The sequence below is a fragment of the Equus przewalskii genome, chromosome 24 (genome assembly GCF_037783145.1).
Source record: "Equus przewalskii isolate Varuska chromosome 24, EquPr2, whole genome shotgun sequence".
In the NCBI taxonomy this organism is placed as follows: Eukaryota; Metazoa; Chordata; class Mammalia; order Perissodactyla; family Equidae; genus Equus; species Equus przewalskii.
In genome coordinates, this window is record NC_091854.1 from 23,001,309 (window position 1) to 23,020,280 (window position 18,972).

The following is an 18,972-nucleotide window of genomic DNA, read 5'->3' on the forward strand; positions in this document are numbered from 1 at the left end:
TTCATACTCCCTCTTTAAATGTGGCATCTAGATCCGTGGGGAATACTCAGTTGCAATCATAGAAAATGCAGTGCCTGAGATGAGCTTCTGCACAGCAGAGAGAACACTGGACTAAGAGTGGATAGACTTGAGGTTAAATACCAAATGGCTGTGTGACTTTGGATGGTTTATGAACCACTCTGAGCTTCAGTTTTCTCAGCCTCAAATTGGGTTGCAGAATTAAAAGAGTTAAATAAGATAATGTGTGTGCAAAAGCTCAATACTGCAAAGTATTTTACAAAGTAACTATGTTTTAATAATCGATATTAATGGCTGTGCCCTGGATGTCAGATCTCTGAATTTACGGTCAAATGCTTTAACAGTTCGGTTTAAATTCCATACAGATTAAGGATTCTAGCCATTTCATTTATCTGACACCTTGTGAGAACCTAAGGTGCTCAATAAAAAGCAGAAATCATCAAAATGCCTATGAGCTGAACATACTGAAGTCACGGATAATAACTGCCACCATCATGACGTGCCCTTGTGTCTACTTTCCTTTCAGGTGGATGGCTCATACTCTTAGCCATCATGCTGCGGTTGGTGGTGGCTTGTCCTGCGTCATGTGCTGTGTGTGCCAAAGATGTGACCCTCTGTCACCAGCTAACCTATATAGTAGGTAATAAAACCGACAACTCTAAAAAGTGTTTCATGTACCTAGCAAATTTGTTGCCATGCCTTTCATTGTACTACTGCTCTCTAGGCTCAGCCTGAAAGAGGTAAACTTTTAAAGAGTAAGCCTTGCATGGTGACTAAAGAATGATAATATTATTTCATTTTCCTGTTCCTGGTGGTCTCACCAAAGCTGTTTTAAGACATTTAGAGGTAATTGAGATATTTTGCCACTACAAAAGAATGCCACCATTTCATGCAGCTACACACATTTTTTTAATTAAAGAAAAAAATAGATCCCTTTAATTATATTTTTGTCCACACTTTGTGCAGGTTTGAACCCTACCACTGGCTGGAGGAAATATCAATGAATCGAAAATCTGAACTGCAATTGTTCAGCATTAGTAAGATTAAGTGATGTACCAGCAAAACAGATTATTATCAAAGTGCATCTAATTTTGAAAGTCTGGTCTTTTTTTATTGGTGGCAAATGAGCTGTAGAAATGCTAACAAGATGCACTGCCTGTATTCATTACATATTGCTTGCTTAAGTCAACAATTTAATAAGACACCTTATTAACAAATTTGAGGAGAATGTGATTTACATCCTGATATCCAAGGAAAGATAAACAAGCTATAAGCCCTGCCAACAGAAAATTTTCAGAAACAAGTCTGAGTTAAGATGGAGTGAAAGAAGATGATTTCTTTTATTTGTAAAATCCTATGGCTCTCTGAGAATTAAGAGGTAGCTGTTATTGTCATCCCTGACAGAAGAGAGACAGCTTCAAGGCTAGTTGGTTGCATAGTGTTTCCAATCAGTATTGAAAACACTTAAACCCTAAACTCTCATCCTTTCAAGTGGATTTCCTGACTACATATTTTTTCTGATCAGAGATAGCTGATGTCTGCAAGAAAGAAACATTGTGCATCTACATTGCTGCACCTCTGCAACTGTATCTCTGTTCTCATTTACAGAATAACACATTTGCGAAGTTAGATTTCATAAACACTGAAAATTAAATGGATGATTTGTGAGTGGAGACTCTGTCTACTGCTGGACAAGAAGCAACAGACAGAAACAATAGCCTGCTCCCTCAGGGTTGACAAATCCCTAGAGGATGGGGGACCCATAAAAGCAAAACTCCCTCAACCCATGCCAAAACAATGATGATAAGAACAAAGTGCCAAACCGGCCAGAATTAATAGAATTCAAATAATCAGTAATACGTACTACAAAAAATACCGTGATTTACACTCGCTTGTGCTGCAGAGATGGGAGCAATTCTTCCAAAGGAAGGCGCTCTGAAAATCCTTTGTCTTTTACTTTTTTTTTAATCTCTTTATTTCAGCGGTGTTGTCTGAATTTCATAAGGGAATAGTGATTTGCTTCTCCCATGGTCGATTGTTCTAATATCACCTGCAGACCTCCCAGGGACAATGGACTCTTCCATCCTTATGACACTGTCATCCGCAGTCAAAACAATTTTAGCATGATAAAGATGTGGCACAATAACTCCTGATTATAATACATCTTTATTGAGTTAAAGTGCTTTGATTTCTAATGACAGAGCAGTGATAGCGCTGAGGTGATTATGGTGAAGGGATTTAACAGTTGGAAGCCCTGAGTACCACCTGTCATCACATGATGGACTTCATTGGAGGGAACAGATAATAGACAGGAGGCCAAGAAGGCCCAGACTATAATGAGAACCCCACTGACAGATCCTCGGGTTGTCTGGAGAGAATATAGATCCTTACCAAGTTGCCAACTTTTAGCCTGGAGCTAAAAAGCAGAAACCAATGCTCCTTCTCACTCCCCTAACCCCAACCCACACCTTTATGTTTGAGAGAAAAGATGATTGACTTCACAGCATAAATATACATTGCTGGTGGAAAACTGTTTAGGAAGCCAGACGCAGAAGCGGCTTTGGGTGAATCTGTACGGGGCCAGCAGGGCTGGAGCAGGTCAGTACACAGCCCCACAGAGAGGAAGCCTAAAAAGCCACCTTCAGAAAACATCAATGATGATAATCCCAAACAACGAATTAACTTTGACATCTAAAGGAACAGATGGGTTTATGTTTCTCAAACAAATATGACATAGTAACAAAGAATATGAAAATCCATCATTCTGATAAAGAGCTGGCTTCCCCCTCAACTAAGGAATCAGAGAATTATCTTCCTTTTGCATATTGTCCTTACCCAGGTGATAAGCTTGCTCAGAGGGTAGAGATTATCTGTGCCCTCCACTGTACCCACCTGCGTGTACCTTGCTTCTAGTTTGTGCTTTTCTTCCCCACAGCAGCTCCCGTGACCACGAGGGTTTTAATCCTCACTGACGGATACCTCTCCTCTATAGAGAGCACAAATCTGTCTCTCCTGTTTAATCTTGCCCTGCTCTCCTTGAGCAGAAATGGCATCGAGGATGTTCGGGAAGATGCCCTGCATGGCCTCGCAAAGTTGCGGACGTTGCTGCTGGAGCACAACCAAATATCCAGCTCGTCGCTCACTGATCACACCTTCAGCAAGCTTTGCAGCCTGCGGGTGCTGGTGCTCAGCAATAACGCCCTTCGCACCCTGCGGGGCTCCTGGTTCCGAAACACCAGGGGCCTGACCCGGCTCCAGCTGGATGGGAATCAGATCGCTAATCTGACAGACACTTCCTTTGGAGGCACACATCTCCACAGCCTCAGGCATCTGGATTTATCTAACAATTTTATTTCCTACATTGGGAAAGATGCCTTCCGGCCCCTGCCTCAACTGCAGGAAGTGGACCTTTCCCGAAATAGGTTGGCCCACATGCCGGATGTTTTTACTCCACTGAAGCAGTTAATCCTTCTGAGCTTAGATAAGAACCAGTGGAGCTGCACTTGTGATCTCCACCCCCTCGCTCGATTTTTAAGAAGCTACATTAAGTCTTCTGCCCACAAGCTCAGGAATGCCCAGGACTTAAATTGTCAGCCCGCCACCACAGCCGTGGTCGCTGCAAAGAGTGTGCTAAGGCTGTCTGAGACCAACTGTGATTCCAAGGCTCCCAACCTCACTCTGGTTCTAAAGGACAGAAGTGCCCTCCTCCCAGGGCCGGATGTGGCCCTGCTGACTGTCCTTGGCCTTGCAGGTATGCCACGGAGAAGTGCCCTCCTCTTTTCCCTTCTCTTGTCCATAAGCCTGTTTACACTCAATGATGCCTTTCTCAGGCAGCTGGGGAAACTTGCCAGGGCTGGTGGAAGAGAGGTTGTCAGTAGATGCGGGATGATGTTGGCTGATTTGGCACAGGTTGCAAGAATTTCCTGTTGCAGAGAAGCTAACATAGAGGAAAGGGTTTTGCACCAGAACTCAAGAGCTCTAGTCCTGGTATAACTAGCACTGTGATCGTAAGTTCATTTGCTATTTAGACTTCAGTTGTCCTAGAGTATCTGTGTTTCATCAATCATCCACTCGCCGAGGAGTACTGGTACATCCATTAAGACGCTAGGAGACAGGGATTAAAGGAGTTTGAGACCCAGTCCCTTTCCTCGAGGCACTCATCTGTGTGCCTCTCCATGGTGTAGTAAGCATCAGTGGGCTTTACCAAGTGCATGGGGAGATGCTATTATGACAGCCACACGCATCCTACTCTATAGTGCTTGTATAGCACAGCGACTGAGTGCATGAGCTCTGCTGTTGGACTACCTACATTTGAATTTTGGCTCTGCTCTTACTTGCCATGTGACTTTGGGCAAGTTATTTGACCGTTCTGTGTCTTGATTTCCTCCTGTTTGGAGTTTTGAGTTCTTCTAAGATTTCTGTTTGTTCAACTCTTTCAAAAACTTGGCCCATATTTCCCCAGACTGACTAAGGAGAAGATAATGTTCAACCCATTAAATTTTTGAGGGTAATTAAAAAAAATTTAAACTATGCACCAGCTATCATTATATCTCACTGGATGAATGACATAAAGTGATGCTTGGTGTGATTAGTTGAAGACCAAATATGCATGAGATTTCTTGAGTTATCAACCTCCATGTGTGTTTTTCACCTATGCTTTCAGTGCATGGTGAAATCCTCTGCACCTGTGGGTAACTATGGTGATGAGAATTGTGCACCTGTGTGTGTGGGGGGGGGGGGGCCGGGGGGGAGGACCCAAAGCAGAAAAACCAAAGGCTCACAAATGGCATCCAAGACTGAACTGATGTCTTTTGAACATGTGCTACAAATAATTATTCTATAGCCGGTTTCCAGTGAATTAATTGAACATCAGATTTTTAACTCCTGACCATTACACTTTAATCATGATAGATGGAGACCAACATCAGGTTGAGACAATGGAGCTACCATTAACAATAATCAAACTCACTTGGAAGTGAATTCAAATGTTCTCAGAAAGATAAATTGTTTTAAAAACTGTGTAAACATGTCAGTAATTATATGTATTGAGAAATAATTTACCATAAAACACAAAAGCAATATGGCAGCAGAGAATTTTTCCTTAAATGTGCTTCTTAGAATACTAGTTCGAGAGGATAATTAATAGATATTCCAACAAAAACACACACAGATGCACATATAAGCAATATGCTGTGGGGTTCAAATAGATTTGGGCAATGCTGGATTAAACAAAGTGAAACAGACTTCGTTACTGCGGCATCTCTCACTGCCTCTAATTTTCTAATAAGCATTATGAATCTCTAAGAGGAAGATAGAATATGGAGCATTTCTCAACTTTATTTGACCATAAACCCTTTTTTTCACTCAGGATTTCATTGAATTAGTGCTTCACAGGACATTGTTTTGGAAACATTACAATAGGGTAATTTTCAGTATCTTCTAGGTATCTTTTGCGTCTATTTTCAGAAAAGATTTTGCTAACTTATCAACTGCATTGTGTAGAGATAAATAGAAGTTTTGGAAGATTCCACAGGTTTTGTCAAAATGATAGGAAGCTTAATATGCATGGATAAATTCTGATAAGTTATAAATATGATTATATACATGTTAGATTTAAGGTGTGAAATTATCATACTAACGTATCTTTCATTGAGTAATTGTTAAAGGTAATATTTTTAAAAGAGATTCTTTTTTTAAAAAAACTCTGACTTTTGATATCAATTTATTCCATTAAAATTCTACTCCTTCTAAAGTAAAAGTTTAGTCAATTATCTATTCCTCTAGGTTGTAGGGAAAAGGCTTAGAACTATAATTTGGCCTCTGATTCCATTTTCTTTTTCAGCTATAGATAAATCATCACAATTCAAAGGAATATAAATAATTATATTCAGGGAATTTAAAACTAAAAGTGGTTATTTGGCACCAAACATTGACATCTTGATGTTTCCCATTCTGTGACCTGGTGGATATAAAGAGAATGCTTTCATGAAGCTGTAACTTGTTTCCAATACTTCAATGAGAACTTATCATTAATTTTGCTTTTTGCTTTGTTTTGTTTTTCCAACTCAGAAAGATTGTTAGAGTACTTTTTAAAAATAGCAACAATGCCCACGGCAATGAAACGTCAGCCATCCGAACAGCACGTTCAGCCTGCCTGCAAGTTTCCTTTGCTGCTGTTGCTCTCTGCACTAATAGATGGTGACCACAGCTGAGTGGTCACACGATACAGACACAACTCCAGCATCGACAGCGGGGGAGTCAGTGGTTCCTTGCCGATTAGACACAATTAGAAGAGAAACTCTATCCTATAATCAGATTATGCCTACTCTCATTTCAGTGGCTGCTGCATGTATCTAAGAAGATTTAGGTCTTTCTTTCCTTTATTACGTGGTTTAGTAGATGCACCAGCCATACAAAGTATTCTTTTAATGATTTGTTTTTTTGATTTTTTTTTCCTAACGGCTGGGTCTTCTAGAACATAATAGGGCAATACAAAACCTCAACAGCAGCAGCAGCAATCACAACCATAAATCACAAGGACCACTCATTGAACCTTACTATATCAAAGCACTGTGTTAAACACGTCACATATATGACGTCATTTAATCTCCGAGTGGTGTTGATTATCCCCATTTGACAGAGGAGGAAAAATAAGGCTCAGAGAGGTTAGAAAGCTTGCCCAAGAAGTGTCAAAAGAGAGCGCTGAATCTTGAGTTTTCTTACTCTATGTAAGCGATAGAGTCTTTCTAAAACTATTATTTTCATATGTTTTTAACATTTTAAAACTAAAACCTTTGTTTAGAATAACTCAAATTCTAGGATCTGGCAATAAAAATGTTTTTATTAGTAGGAGTTTTGCTACTACTTTTAAAAAATCTGTGCCTTTAATAAAAATTAAATTATTTCAATACGTTGTAGCACTCTCCAACAGTGTATTGTTGTCAAATAAATTAAAATGGGGCTTATAAGACCTTAAGATCTGCTAAACTGCACAAAGGTTGGAGGATTTTACCAGAAACTGCTATTCTCCTTAGTTAATCTTCATCTTAACAGAAAAAGTGAAATAACTATGCCTGACACCTTCCCTTTTTTTTTCAAGTTCAAAAATTACCGTCACATTTCCACTAAAGTTGTCTGCAGTGGAGAGAATCAGGCATGAGGCAGTCAATCAATGAGCCTAAGAGGCTGACATCATCTCATTCACATCTCATTCATCCAGGCATGTCTTCACTGCCAGAGTCAGGGAGCTGAGGTCTCTGAGGGAGCTGACTTGCCCAAGGTCACACAGCAAGTTGTAGGCAGAGCTGGACTTAGAACACAGAGCCCCTAACTCAACTGATACTGACACCATGTCTTCCTGATCACCATTTTGGGGATTTGTAGGATTAGACCACTTAGCACTTTTCATTATTAGGATTTATAAACAGAATTTCTTCTGCTTATTTAAAAATATCTAATAAACATTTCTGGAATGCCTCCTCTGTACCCGAGTCATGGGCACTGGAGACACAATATTGAACACGACTGAAAAGATTCTCTTCATCACAGTGCTTGATTCTAGCAGGGGAGGACAGACGGTGAACAAGAAGATGCGTAAGTGAACACAATAATTTTATACTGTTATAAGTGCCAAGGAAAAAGGGAAATCACTGTGACAGAGAGGGAGACGGGGTATAACTCAGAGACGTGGGTTTGAACATCTAGGTGGTTGAAGATGCCACTTCTTGAGATGGGAAACTGTGGGGGAAAAACATGTTAGACTCTGCACTTCGGTTTGAGAAACATTGTCCTTTACACTTTCATTCAGAAAGTAAGCTATACCTACATAGAACACGCAATGATAGGACCAGGCAGTCTGAGACTAGATGTCAATTATTTTATTGTGGGAGTTCATAGAAGGGTGTGATCTTTGCAAGATGGAAAAAACAGCAAAGGTATCAAGAAATGTGGAGGTATTGATTTAGATTTTAAAGGATAAATAAAATCCCAATAAGCAGAGATAGGATAAAGTATTATAAGCACCACCAAGAGCACACAGAAAGCCTTAGAAGTACATTTTAAGACTAATGAATTGAAGAGTTTGAAACATGGTATTTGAATGGGGGAAATAATGAAAAATAAGGGAGGTTATAGCCGGATTGCACTGTGTCTTGAATGTCAAGCAGTTTGACCTTTATGCTAATAGGAATCCAATGACGTATTCTGAGCTGGGGGTGGATCTTTAGGAATGATTAAAATATAGCAATAGCATGTAGAATCAATTTTTCTTTTTGAGGAGGTTATGGTATATGAGAATTTCAGGGTATATACTAAATGAGGTCTATTTGGGGGATTGATTACAGGATTAAGAAATAGGAAATTTGGAATTAAACTGGTTTGCCATAGGCAGAAAAAGAATTTTAATGCAGGAATTATTTTATCTTGAATGAATTTTAGTCCATAAAGAAAGCTTTTTTCTACCAAAGATATTCCAGATGGTATTGTTTCTTATAATTTTTAACAGATACAGATAAAGATCCAAATTAGAAAGCAGAACAATGTTGATTAAGCAGCCTCTGTCTGGACCAATGTTTTTCCACATGGTGATGGACTTCCCACGCATTCCGATGCCCTTTAAACCATTAACCTTGATATTTGTGGATTTCACACTTGGTGATTTATATGTTTCTCCTGTGATGTTATCTTTTAATGGTCTCTCTATTTGTCACAGGAGCTGTTGGTCTCACTTGCCTAGGTTTAGTTCTATTTAACTGGAAACTCCAACAAGGCAAAGCAAATGAACACACATCAGAAAACCTTTGTTGCAGAACCTTTGATGAATCCTTGTGTGTTCATGAGGCAAGAAATTACCACGCTAAGGGATACTGTCACTGCCACTTAACTCAGGAAAACGAGATAAAGGTCACGTCCATTGTGGGATCCAGAAAGGAAATGCCACTTTTACAGGAAAGCAGCCATCAAGCAGCACTGGCCTCTGAGTCCACAGCCCTTGATGGATCATTTAGAAACCTGAAAGGGAAGGACCACGGGGCAGACAGCACTTTCTTCTGCCTTGGTGGCAGATTGCTACAGTCAGGATGTTCAGAGCCTCCTGGGAATACGGCAGCTTTTAATGAAGCAGGCTTACTTACAAGAGGTTGTCCAAAGAGAGTTGAAAAGCTAAGGAATCTTGAGCCTGGGGAAGTTCAACCTCAAACTCTGCCACAGCATGTAACAAGAATAATAGGTGAGTCGCCTTGTTTTAGAAAATCCAACTCTGTTTAAATACCTCTGAAGGAGGTGGCCTCTTTTAATTTCCTCAAAAGAGGAATGCCCCCCAAATCATTGTAGCACTAATCTATTCCTCTTCTAAAAATACTGAACCTGTGTGTATATGTGTGCTCACAGGTGTGTGTGTGTGTCTGTGTGTTTGGGGTGAGGTGTCGATGGAGATTCCTCACCCTCAGGAGCTGAGAGTACATCTTGCACCTGTTGGACAGTGAATTTTGTGACCTAACAGCTATCAATGTTTTTTTTAAAAAAAGAAGCCTTTTAAATAGCAATAGTGCTGGTAAGATTTATGGGAGGCTAAGTATCGGCTTCCAATCCAACATCTTTCGAGTTCTAATGCCAATTCTGCAGTAAGCAACCCTCCCAGAGCATGACATGTTAGAGGAATGGGCCTTCTAATGCTAGTGATTCATTTCAGGAATGATGTCAAGACACACACTTTGCTTGCTGAGCTGTCAGGGATGATAACTTTCCAGTCCAGGGAAAGTCAGGACTTAATTCATCGTCCCATGTTGGGAGCCAAGTGAATCTGGCCATGACATCTACCCACGGTATGTGGGCGATGTCAATATTTAGGTGGAGGCAATGAATTAAATGTCTTCCTTTTCCTTCCTGAACAGTAAGGCAATGCTTTCAGTCTCCGCAGTGAAAACTTTGACAGCTGCTCTGTAAAGGAGTTCCTGTCATTTATTTGAATTGGTTCACAACAAGCAGAGCTTTCTCTCAGAACACGAACGACAGAAGTGCTGCACCAAGAAATTCTTACCATGGGGATCCGGATCTCAGGATGGATTTGGGGACAATTGGAAAAGAATGAAACTGTATGTTATTTCACGTGTGGCATAAGGCAGGATGTGAATTTACTCCATTGCATTCCCCAGACTCTACTTCTTAACAGTTTCTGGGAACCGATGATTTGACTCAAGAGAGCAATGGCCGACAAAAGAAACATCTGCCATAGAAACCAGATCAGATTGGTTTTATTTTATAAAGAAATAAGCACTTAGCCTTTCAATAGAATCGTACCTTAGGCAGATGTTTCTTTTTGGCTTTGTCCAACGCCTTAACTTTCTCTAGGAAACTCCTAGGTGGAAGGAAATGTGGTCTCTTAACCATTTAAAACCCAGTCCCTTGTTTCACACAGAGAACACTGGTTTGTCAAATTAATACAGTTACTTTTAAGAAAGACTTGAAATTCTGTTTCATGCCCGGCATTGTACTGAAGCTGGAGAGGACAGGTGTTTGAGGAGAAAGCAACTAAGGCCACACCTGCTCCAGAACAGAAGTCAGTAAGAGGCAATCTCACTCTGATTATGTCTTCTCCCTTGGGCACACAGAATCTGTATTTCAGGAGAAAAGGAGACTTTAGAGGTGATCTAATCCAAAGTCTTAATATTTATCTTCGAATCACAGAGCTCTCTTAGACTCTGATAAAGGCTACAAATTCTTTCCCCAGAATAATTTTGTATCCACATGAAGTTCCCATCTAAGTCTAATCTCTTGACACCCAGTGAGTAAATGGCTTCTCCAAGGTCACTCAAAAAGTTTAAGGCAGATCTTAGATTAGAATTAGATGCTAGCCTGGGGCTTAATTCATGTCTTTCTTTCTATCACTGGACAGAAATACTTCTTTCCTCCTCTGGATAAAACAAAATTTCACAAAACAAGAGAAAGTACAGTGATAAGATGTAATTTTAAACTTAATATGTATCGTGGTTAAGAGGATAGGGTTTAGTATCAGACAGACCTGGGTCAAGTTCTGCCTGTGTCATTAAGCTGACACATGACTAGGGGAGAACATTCAGTCTCTCTAAGCTTCTTCCTTCATCTCTACCAGTGATAGGATAATAGGACCTGTCCAATGGATCAGGTCTCCTGTGATTATTAGATGAGATAATGAACATACAATACTTAGCACAATGCCTGGCTCTTAGTGTATGCTCAATTAATGGTAAATATTACTATTACTTAGTCATTAATATTATTTAACATATTTCATTAATATTATATTAAAATGCACCATTTAAAAGTTCCAGACAGAGATTCCTGCAACACAGACCAGGCCATATTCCAAAACACTTATTTATTTAACAGATATTTAATGAATACTGTATTATGTGGTGGGAAATAAACCAGATATGGTTTCTTCTTTAATGACACCAACAGTATCACAAGTATTTCTCTTTGGTTGTTGAGATTATTCTCTGTTTGAAACCTGAACACTACTCAATATTAAATCATGTTCTTCCTTATATTTAGTTCCAAGTGGGAAATAAATGAAGAAAAAAATTACTACGGCCATTTGAGAAGAATTTAGATATTACTCATATTTAAAGCTAACCTAATCAACAACTAATCTAAAGGTATACAGCTATGAACATTTTTATTTCAAATCCACAACTTTTAAGTCAGTATCACAACTGATTAAAATGAGGCACTAAAGACTGCCATTGTAAACACACCAAATAGCCAAAAGTCATTTGTGGGTTTGGTCAAAAATTAGGAAATATTCAAGAATTGTTTAATCAGAGGAGCCATTTTTGCACCTTGCATAAGATTTCTAAGCATCTGTTTGGTTGGGGTAATAAAACTCTGCTCAGTGCTAAATTCCTGCATTTATTGTTCAGCAGATATCAGCAGTGACACATTTAGTAGAAGATATGCAACATCCGCTTCAGCCTTGGCAAGAGAAAGTCTTGAAAAGCATTTAACAAATGAATCATGGCAGCCTCCAATAGAAAAAGAAGACAATGGCTTACAACCTCACAGGCAGAGACATTTTATTACAAGCTCATCATCCAAGCCTTGTGAGCCTGAGGAACACTATGTACAAAAGATCTTACAAAAACATGAATCAAAATATGATGATCCTTGCGGACTGTTAAACTGGAGTAGGCCTAGGTATTTTCAGCCAAACAATTCTCTCATCTGTAAATATGTGCCCTGTGATCAATTTCAAGATTATGTGAAAGAAAAGAAGCCAAATCGTCAAGAACATTCAAAACCCAAGAAAGAGCAAATCCAAATTAACAGTGCAATAGAAAGATTCCTTACGAGTGAGAACAACATGGAGTTGTTGGGGTTATCAACAAAAATCAAGAAAACATATTCCCCTAAGAGGGTTAGCTTCCATGATCCTGATTTAGTAGAAAAAAATAGGTTGGTGATGTCATCCAAAGCATCAACCCATTGGACACGGCAGAAAAATCAAAGTAACCACCTGACCAAATTGGATCTCAAAAATCGTAGCAATCCTCAGGAGAGATACAAAGGAGGGAAATGGCTTACTGATCCACAGATTCTGAAAAAGAGGAAGACCATTCAATCTGACCTTAAAGGGAAAATTAAAGGACAAAATTTAAGGATAAAATTAAATTTACACCCTTTTAGAAAAATCAGAGTCTATCCCGAAAAATCCTTGCCAGAACTCCCAAATAAATGCAAACAAACATCGTTACCTCCTAATAAATTATCCAAAGCTTCTGAGAAAGAAGCCAAAACAAACCTTGTGTCCTCTGCTGATTTTTCCCAACAGCCAGAGAGTAATAACTATTTTAGACTCACTTCAAAGAGGCTGCCTCTCAAACATGCTCCAAAGCAAACCCCATATTACAAAAAAAACACTAAAAAAGCTCTTCTGCTCAATGCTAGCAACTTATCTGTAGTCAATCAGAGCTCTGTGGAAGGCAACAGTCAGCCTAATGGTCACATTCCTGGTAGAAACCCATCAACATTGCTTCAGCCTACACCCATCGTACCTGAATATGGGCATTCACACTCTCAACTCCCAACTGAGCAAGTGGAAGGTGCAACTCATCTTGCATTGGAAGTTCCTAGTTATTTACCAGCTACCTGGGAAAATACAGGAAGTGATGTTTTACCATCCTGCCATTCCCGGGAGGCTACTGATCAAGGGGCACCAGAGTCCACTGAGCACATGGAGCAGGACAAATCAAAGACCAGTGAGCTGAACCAGTTTGCTTTGTCCCTGGGGAATCAAACACAACTTGCAGGCGGCCACAAGACTGACACCTACAAGAAACATACTTTGGATCAAAATCAAACTTTACAACATGTAGAGCAACACTTAAGTCGTGAACAATTTGGAAATGAAGTAAAACCACTAATGATAAAACCCAAAACATCACATCAAGTTGTGGAAAGTTGTATTATGGATGAGGGAAATATTGCAGAAAAAAACCTTCCTAAAACTGACACTTATGATGCCTCTCCCATTCCCCGGACACAATCCAAGGGCAACCTAACATTCATGAAGACAAATTCTATTCTATACCATGATAGACTAGAGCTTCCTGAGGATATCAGTGCTTCTCTCAGAGCTCAAACCATGGGGCATCTCACCGATAGTGGTGAAAAGGAAAACGCATTGCTTAGAGATGACAGCACTGAAGCACTAGAGATAAAAATAGCAGGGAAAGAAGAGAAAAACATGCTTGATGAAAGCAAGGCAAATTCCAGTATATTAAGTAGGACCACGCAGATGACTTTAAGAGGTACCACAAAAGAAAAACAGCAAACCTGGGAAAATGGAGAAAGTGGAAAACATGTATTACATGATTCAAGCTCTGTTGAGGCGACTATTATAGCTAAGGATTTGAGTACCACGAGTTTCCACGGAACTGAAAATAGACTACCTCATAGTGAAACAGATCTTAAAATTAACGGTAATATGCATACTTTCAGAGAAGTTCAAAATACTCAAGCAGATAAAGATAACAGTGCACACAAAGAAGATGCAATGACAGTGGAGACGCATGAAGCATTCTCTCTCTTACCAGAGTTAAAAGACTTCAGTTTTGAGGCAGAAAATGAGATGCCTCTAATTCCTAGAAGAATAAATGAAGCTGAAAACTCGGCTCCCAAACCTGCACTGTCTCCCCCATCTGCTGATTATGCTAATCCATCACCTTTAGAGGCAGAACCGAGTGAACAAAATAACTCAAATAATAATCATTTTCTACTTTAGCTTTCTTCAAAAGGACACACAAACACCCCCTAGCCTTTGCGTGCATTTCAAATGCATTATTTTGGAGGAAAAAATCCCGGTAACTCTTTGTTATCAATGAAATAAAAGTACGTGGTTGAATATAATGCAAAAATCAAAGACGGAGACACAAGATATGTTTGACACAATTAATTGAATTTGCTTTTCTAAGGAATGGGAAAGAAAAGTTTTGCCTAGTCCTGGAAAAGAAAGCAAACTAAAAAAAGAAAAAAAAAAAGCCTTAAGCAAATGGAAGATTAAATAAGAAAAAAATACTTGAGCAGATTTACACTTGATGTTTATTTTATGGAAATTACCATACACATCTCAATTAGTGGTATTACAATATTGCTTTGTACACAGATGATTATATATTCATACTTGTGCCTGATCTGTTTTCCTAATTATGTTATGAAAATAAAAATTGAGCTTTGTTTGTTAACTATAGTCTAGCTGATATGCATATTGGTATATGTCAACCATTAGCAACCGTTCTGTTGACAATTATCCTAAATCGTAAGTAGAAGTTTTTAAAACCTGTTATTTCTCTAAGAAAAAAACATCACGGTACTTCCAGGGGTAGTAGGACATTTCTGTATGATCTGTAAAATCCTGTAAATCCACTAGGTGGAGATCTCGTCTTCAATCATTTTAGAAGAACAAATGGGGCTTCAAGAACACAATGGATCCTGAACAAAAGGAATTTTAATGAGATTTATTGCCAATTGTTATTAACTTTAGATTTTGAAAACTAAATTACCCATTAGCATATAAGCTTTCAAGGTTTGATCTCTTGAATTTAGCATGCCACTGTTGTTTGCTGTCAGTATTCCTCCTTGTGCACAAGAATTAAACATCCTTATAAATATTAGTTTAAAAGCAATAGTAGAATAAGCATCTCTCATTCAAAGCCACACATTTGAAAGACAGAGATGTACTCAAACAATTTTCTTACTGATCTCCCAGTAAGATGTTGAAAACAAACCTTCATGGTATATAATACAGTATTTCACGTTTCCTAGTGGGAAAAGAAGTTGCAAAGGTAATTAACTTTCTCTGCCCCTAGCTCTATATCTAAGTGTCTGTATCTTTATATCCATATTTGGCAACATATAAAGCTTAAAAGACTATTAGAACAATGTAAATATTGCTTACATGTCCCACCTAGCTTCTGTTTTCTTTCCTATTCAGGATTGCCAGCAATGATGTAACTTTCTTATTTTGAAAGTCCCTAACCTTCTTCTCTCTCCTTCTTCTCTCTTCTCCTTGGATTCAAAATTTTCTTGCTTTTAAGTCCAACTCCTCTCCCCTCTATTTGTGCTCAGCCTCTCTGCTTGAGCTTAACTCCTCTGCCATCTGGCTGCCTCCCCTGATCTCACTTCGTTGGGGTAAGCACCTTTAAGGTGAGAAGAGCATCTATGCCAACTTCTTGCACAATAATTTCACTGGATTCTAATTGACAGCTCCCTCAGTTTTGCGGACTAGGTTACTTTTTTTCTTGGTAGCTACCTTTTTCCTTTCCTTTTTTGTTTTAAGCACCTTCACCTTACTGCAGAGCCCTTAGCTTTGTTCTCTCTCACTGCCAACAAGATGCCAGATATCTAAGGGTCTAATGAGTACTCTGGTCACTAGCTGACTCTCAGGAGGCAGTGATGATGGTTCTCCTGGACACTTTCCTCTCTTCCATTTCCTAAATCTAGTCTTTCACCTCCTTATGATGTTATGTTTCCTCTGAAGTAGTTCTCAGGTTTACCCTTGCTCCTGGATCCCCATGGTAACCACTGTAGTCTTTGTGTAGTAATCGGCTGGATTCCTGCAATCAGAGCCCTGCTGGATGCTCTGACTGCAGTGTCTTTTGCGTCCGTTTCAGCCCACTAGTTAGTTCTCTGTCTTTACTGGGCACAAATCTCCTGGGGTACTTGTTAAAATGCAAAGTCCCAGGCTCCATCCCAGAGATTTTGATTCAGCAGATTTAGAATAGGGCCCCAGAATCTTCATTTTAACAAATACTCCAGGGTAATCTGGAGCGTAATGTGCAGCCCACACATTAAGAACAACGCTTAGCTGTTAGCGAACAATGCCCGCTAGGAGATAATTCAGTGCCTGCCTCACTCTAGGAACTGCATACAGTTCTTTGAGTAACTGAATAAATCCTTTTATACCAAACTCAGATGAATTTTCCAAAACAACTACTTTTATCATATCTCTTCACTGCTTTAGAGACAAAAATATAATTTCCCAGGATTTTATCTCCAAATTCCCTGTTCCGGTTTCCAAAGATTTCCAAAATCTGATCCCATCTAACTATCGGGACTTTTTCTACCTCTCACTGTTTTCTGATAAGCATTTCGCATCTCCAGTAGGCTGGTGTTCTCACTGTCCTTTCTGTCTCCATGGGTCTTGACTATGAGGACGTACATAAGAGACAATAATGAGCTTCAAATTCAAGGAGTGAGGCAAAGACAGACATGAAAGAAAGAATGAGTAGTGATGTTGATAACCTAGAAAGCGATGACCGGGAGAGCATGATGTTAGTGTCTAAAAATGAACTTGTTTCAAATGATGCCTGGTAGAGAGATTTAACCCCTCAGTGGCTACAAGTTTCCAATAACTAATAAGCCTCTCCCTTGTGTCCTTTCTGTAATGAAGCTGCATGTGGTCTCTTCACTTGGGCTGTTTTTCTCTCTCACCAACCCCCTTCATTCAGCAAACTCCTTTTTTTATGCTCATGATCTCAGCTCAAGCGTCACTTCTTCCAGGAAGCCTTTCCTGACCTACACGATTTTTTTGTCCCCCACCTGCTCATGTCCTTTAGTATGCATTCTCATCTACTCTTGTTTTCCTTCATTTAGGCTTGTAACTATAAAATCATTGTTTATTCATATAAAACCAATGTGTTTATTCAATTTATCTCCATAGGGCCACTAGGTCTTAGGCTCCATTGAGAGCACATCACCAGTGATCCGCCACTCCTGTTCCTGGGGCTGTATACAGTAGATACTCAATAAATAACTGTTGAAGGAAAGAATGAAAACTAGCACAATTGTTCCCTTTTTCCTCACCACTCAGCCTACTGATATGGTGAAGAGCTTACAGGGCAATGCAAAGATGACTCAGGCATGTCACATACAGAAGCAGCTCAGCTTCGTGCTGCTGAGGTGGCTACCACAGCCATGCCAGGGCCCACCTGACTGACCAGCCCAGATACTGATAGCTGGTCAGAGCCTCTGCTTTCCTGCCATGCTCTGCCCCATCCTCCACCCCGAAGGTCACCCACAGGGCCCAGACCCTCTGCTCATACGCTTCACTGAACAGCAATCAAACCTTTCCACTTAAGTACTCCCAATTTGAGCCCTCTTAGGATTTTTTAAAATCTTAAATGTACTCCTTTGGCCCTATTCTGCTTCTTTTCCATTTTTTAGCCTATTACTTGTGACATCATTCTACCCAAAAAAATGTTTTTAGAAGCTGCCAATGACTTGCTTCTATCTCCAAATTAAAACTCCCATATGTCCCTTATCTACAGTCATGAAGAGTCAGTTAATAAAAGCAAAGGGAATTCCCTTGGTTGTTACTTTACATTATACTGTGGAACAGCTCACATCCCACAGAGAGGAGGAGATTCTAGATTAAGTGCTTGACACACATATTCCCAGAAAATACACCTCAAGTTTATATTGAAAGACAAGGGAAGCTTTTCCCAAACTATTTTATGTCATGTAATTTTCAAGACAAAATTTTCTGGACATCGAAATTCAGATGAGGGATTGGAGGCACTGAGAAGCAACAGTGGTATTCATTCACTTACTCAACAAATATTTTTGAGCATCCACTCTGTACAGGTCTAGGTGCTGGGGTTACAGCAGCAAACAAAACACAACAAACAAACAAAAATACCTGCTTTTATGGAGCTAACATTGTGGTAGTGAGAGAAGATTCTGTACAAACATATAATGTGTCAGATTGAATGGTCAGGAGAAGAGGTTATTTCTTCTGCCATACTCAGTCCCTTCCCATAATTTTCTTCATTTGTCTTCATGAGGGTTTGTGGGATTGGGTAATGACTCGGTCTGGGCTTTCCCTTTAGAAAAAGGATGGGAAACTTGCTTTTTCCTTACAAACATCTGGACTGGGGCTGATTCTGTTTCTCCTCCTTGAGATAACAAAAGCCTCACTTTATCTGCTCCCTTGTTGAAGAGAGATAAAGTGCCTGGGAAGGATCTGAAACAAGGTTGTATAAGAAAAGGACAGCAATAACTAGGATGATTTGGACTGGACAAATAAGGGCCATTGGTCTTTATGTACGAGGATCTCCAGTGTGAAGAATGTGAACTAATTCCCTCCACTCAGAGCAGAAAAATCAATGTGGGCTGATGTCAAATCACAAGGATTTCAATAGAGAACAAAGCATCCTGGCAGGGAGATTCTTCGACACTGTACTAAACTGTGTTATCAGAAGAGAGTTGTGGAATCTGCTCCTTCGCCAGCCTCTGAGAACAAAGTAGACATCAATCTGCCTGGGACAGTTAAGAGGAATCTTTCCTCAGACAGACGGTCTGGGATTTCATTCTGGGATTTTCTGACTGTTCCCCTCCACTCTCTTAGATCTATGATCATATTTAAAAACATGTTTGTCACTGTTTACATATCCTACCGTACTTATTCCTTCCCTAACATCG

The 18,972-nt window shown here is 39.6% G+C and overlaps 2 protein-coding genes across 8 annotated transcripts in view; one reads left to right on the forward strand and one right to left on the reverse strand.

Moving 5' to 3' along the window:
• TNNI3K (TNNI3 interacting kinase) overlaps positions 1–18,972 on the reverse strand; it is a 265,756-nt gene that overhangs the window by 58,014 nt on the left and 188,770 nt on the right. The window lies entirely within an intron of this gene.
• Positions 551–14,543, forward strand: LRRC53 (leucine rich repeat containing 53). The gene is made up of 4 exons (XM_070592130.1): positions 551–658; positions 2,954–3,769; positions 8,729–9,244; positions 11,919–14,543. The coding sequence occupies exons 1-4, from the start codon at positions 571–573 to the stop codon at positions 14,273–14,275; spliced, it is 3,777 nt and encodes a 1,258-aa protein (XP_070448231.1). The 5' UTR covers positions 551–570; the 3' UTR covers positions 14,276–14,543.

Excerpts from the sequence above, each read along its gene's own strand:
- LRRC53 (XM_070592130.1), top strand. The coding sequence starts at position 571 with ATGCTGCGGTTGGTGGTGGCTTGTCCTGCGTCATGTGCTGTGTGTGCC. Across the intron at positions 659-2,953 it reads CCAGCTAACCTATATAGTAG|CAGCTCCCGTGACCACGAGG; the intron begins GTAATAAAACCG and ends TCTTCCCCACAG. Across the intron at positions 3,770-8,728 it reads GACTGTCCTTGGCCTTGCAG|GAGCTGTTGGTCTCACTTGC; the intron begins GTATGCCACGGA and ends TATTTGTCACAG.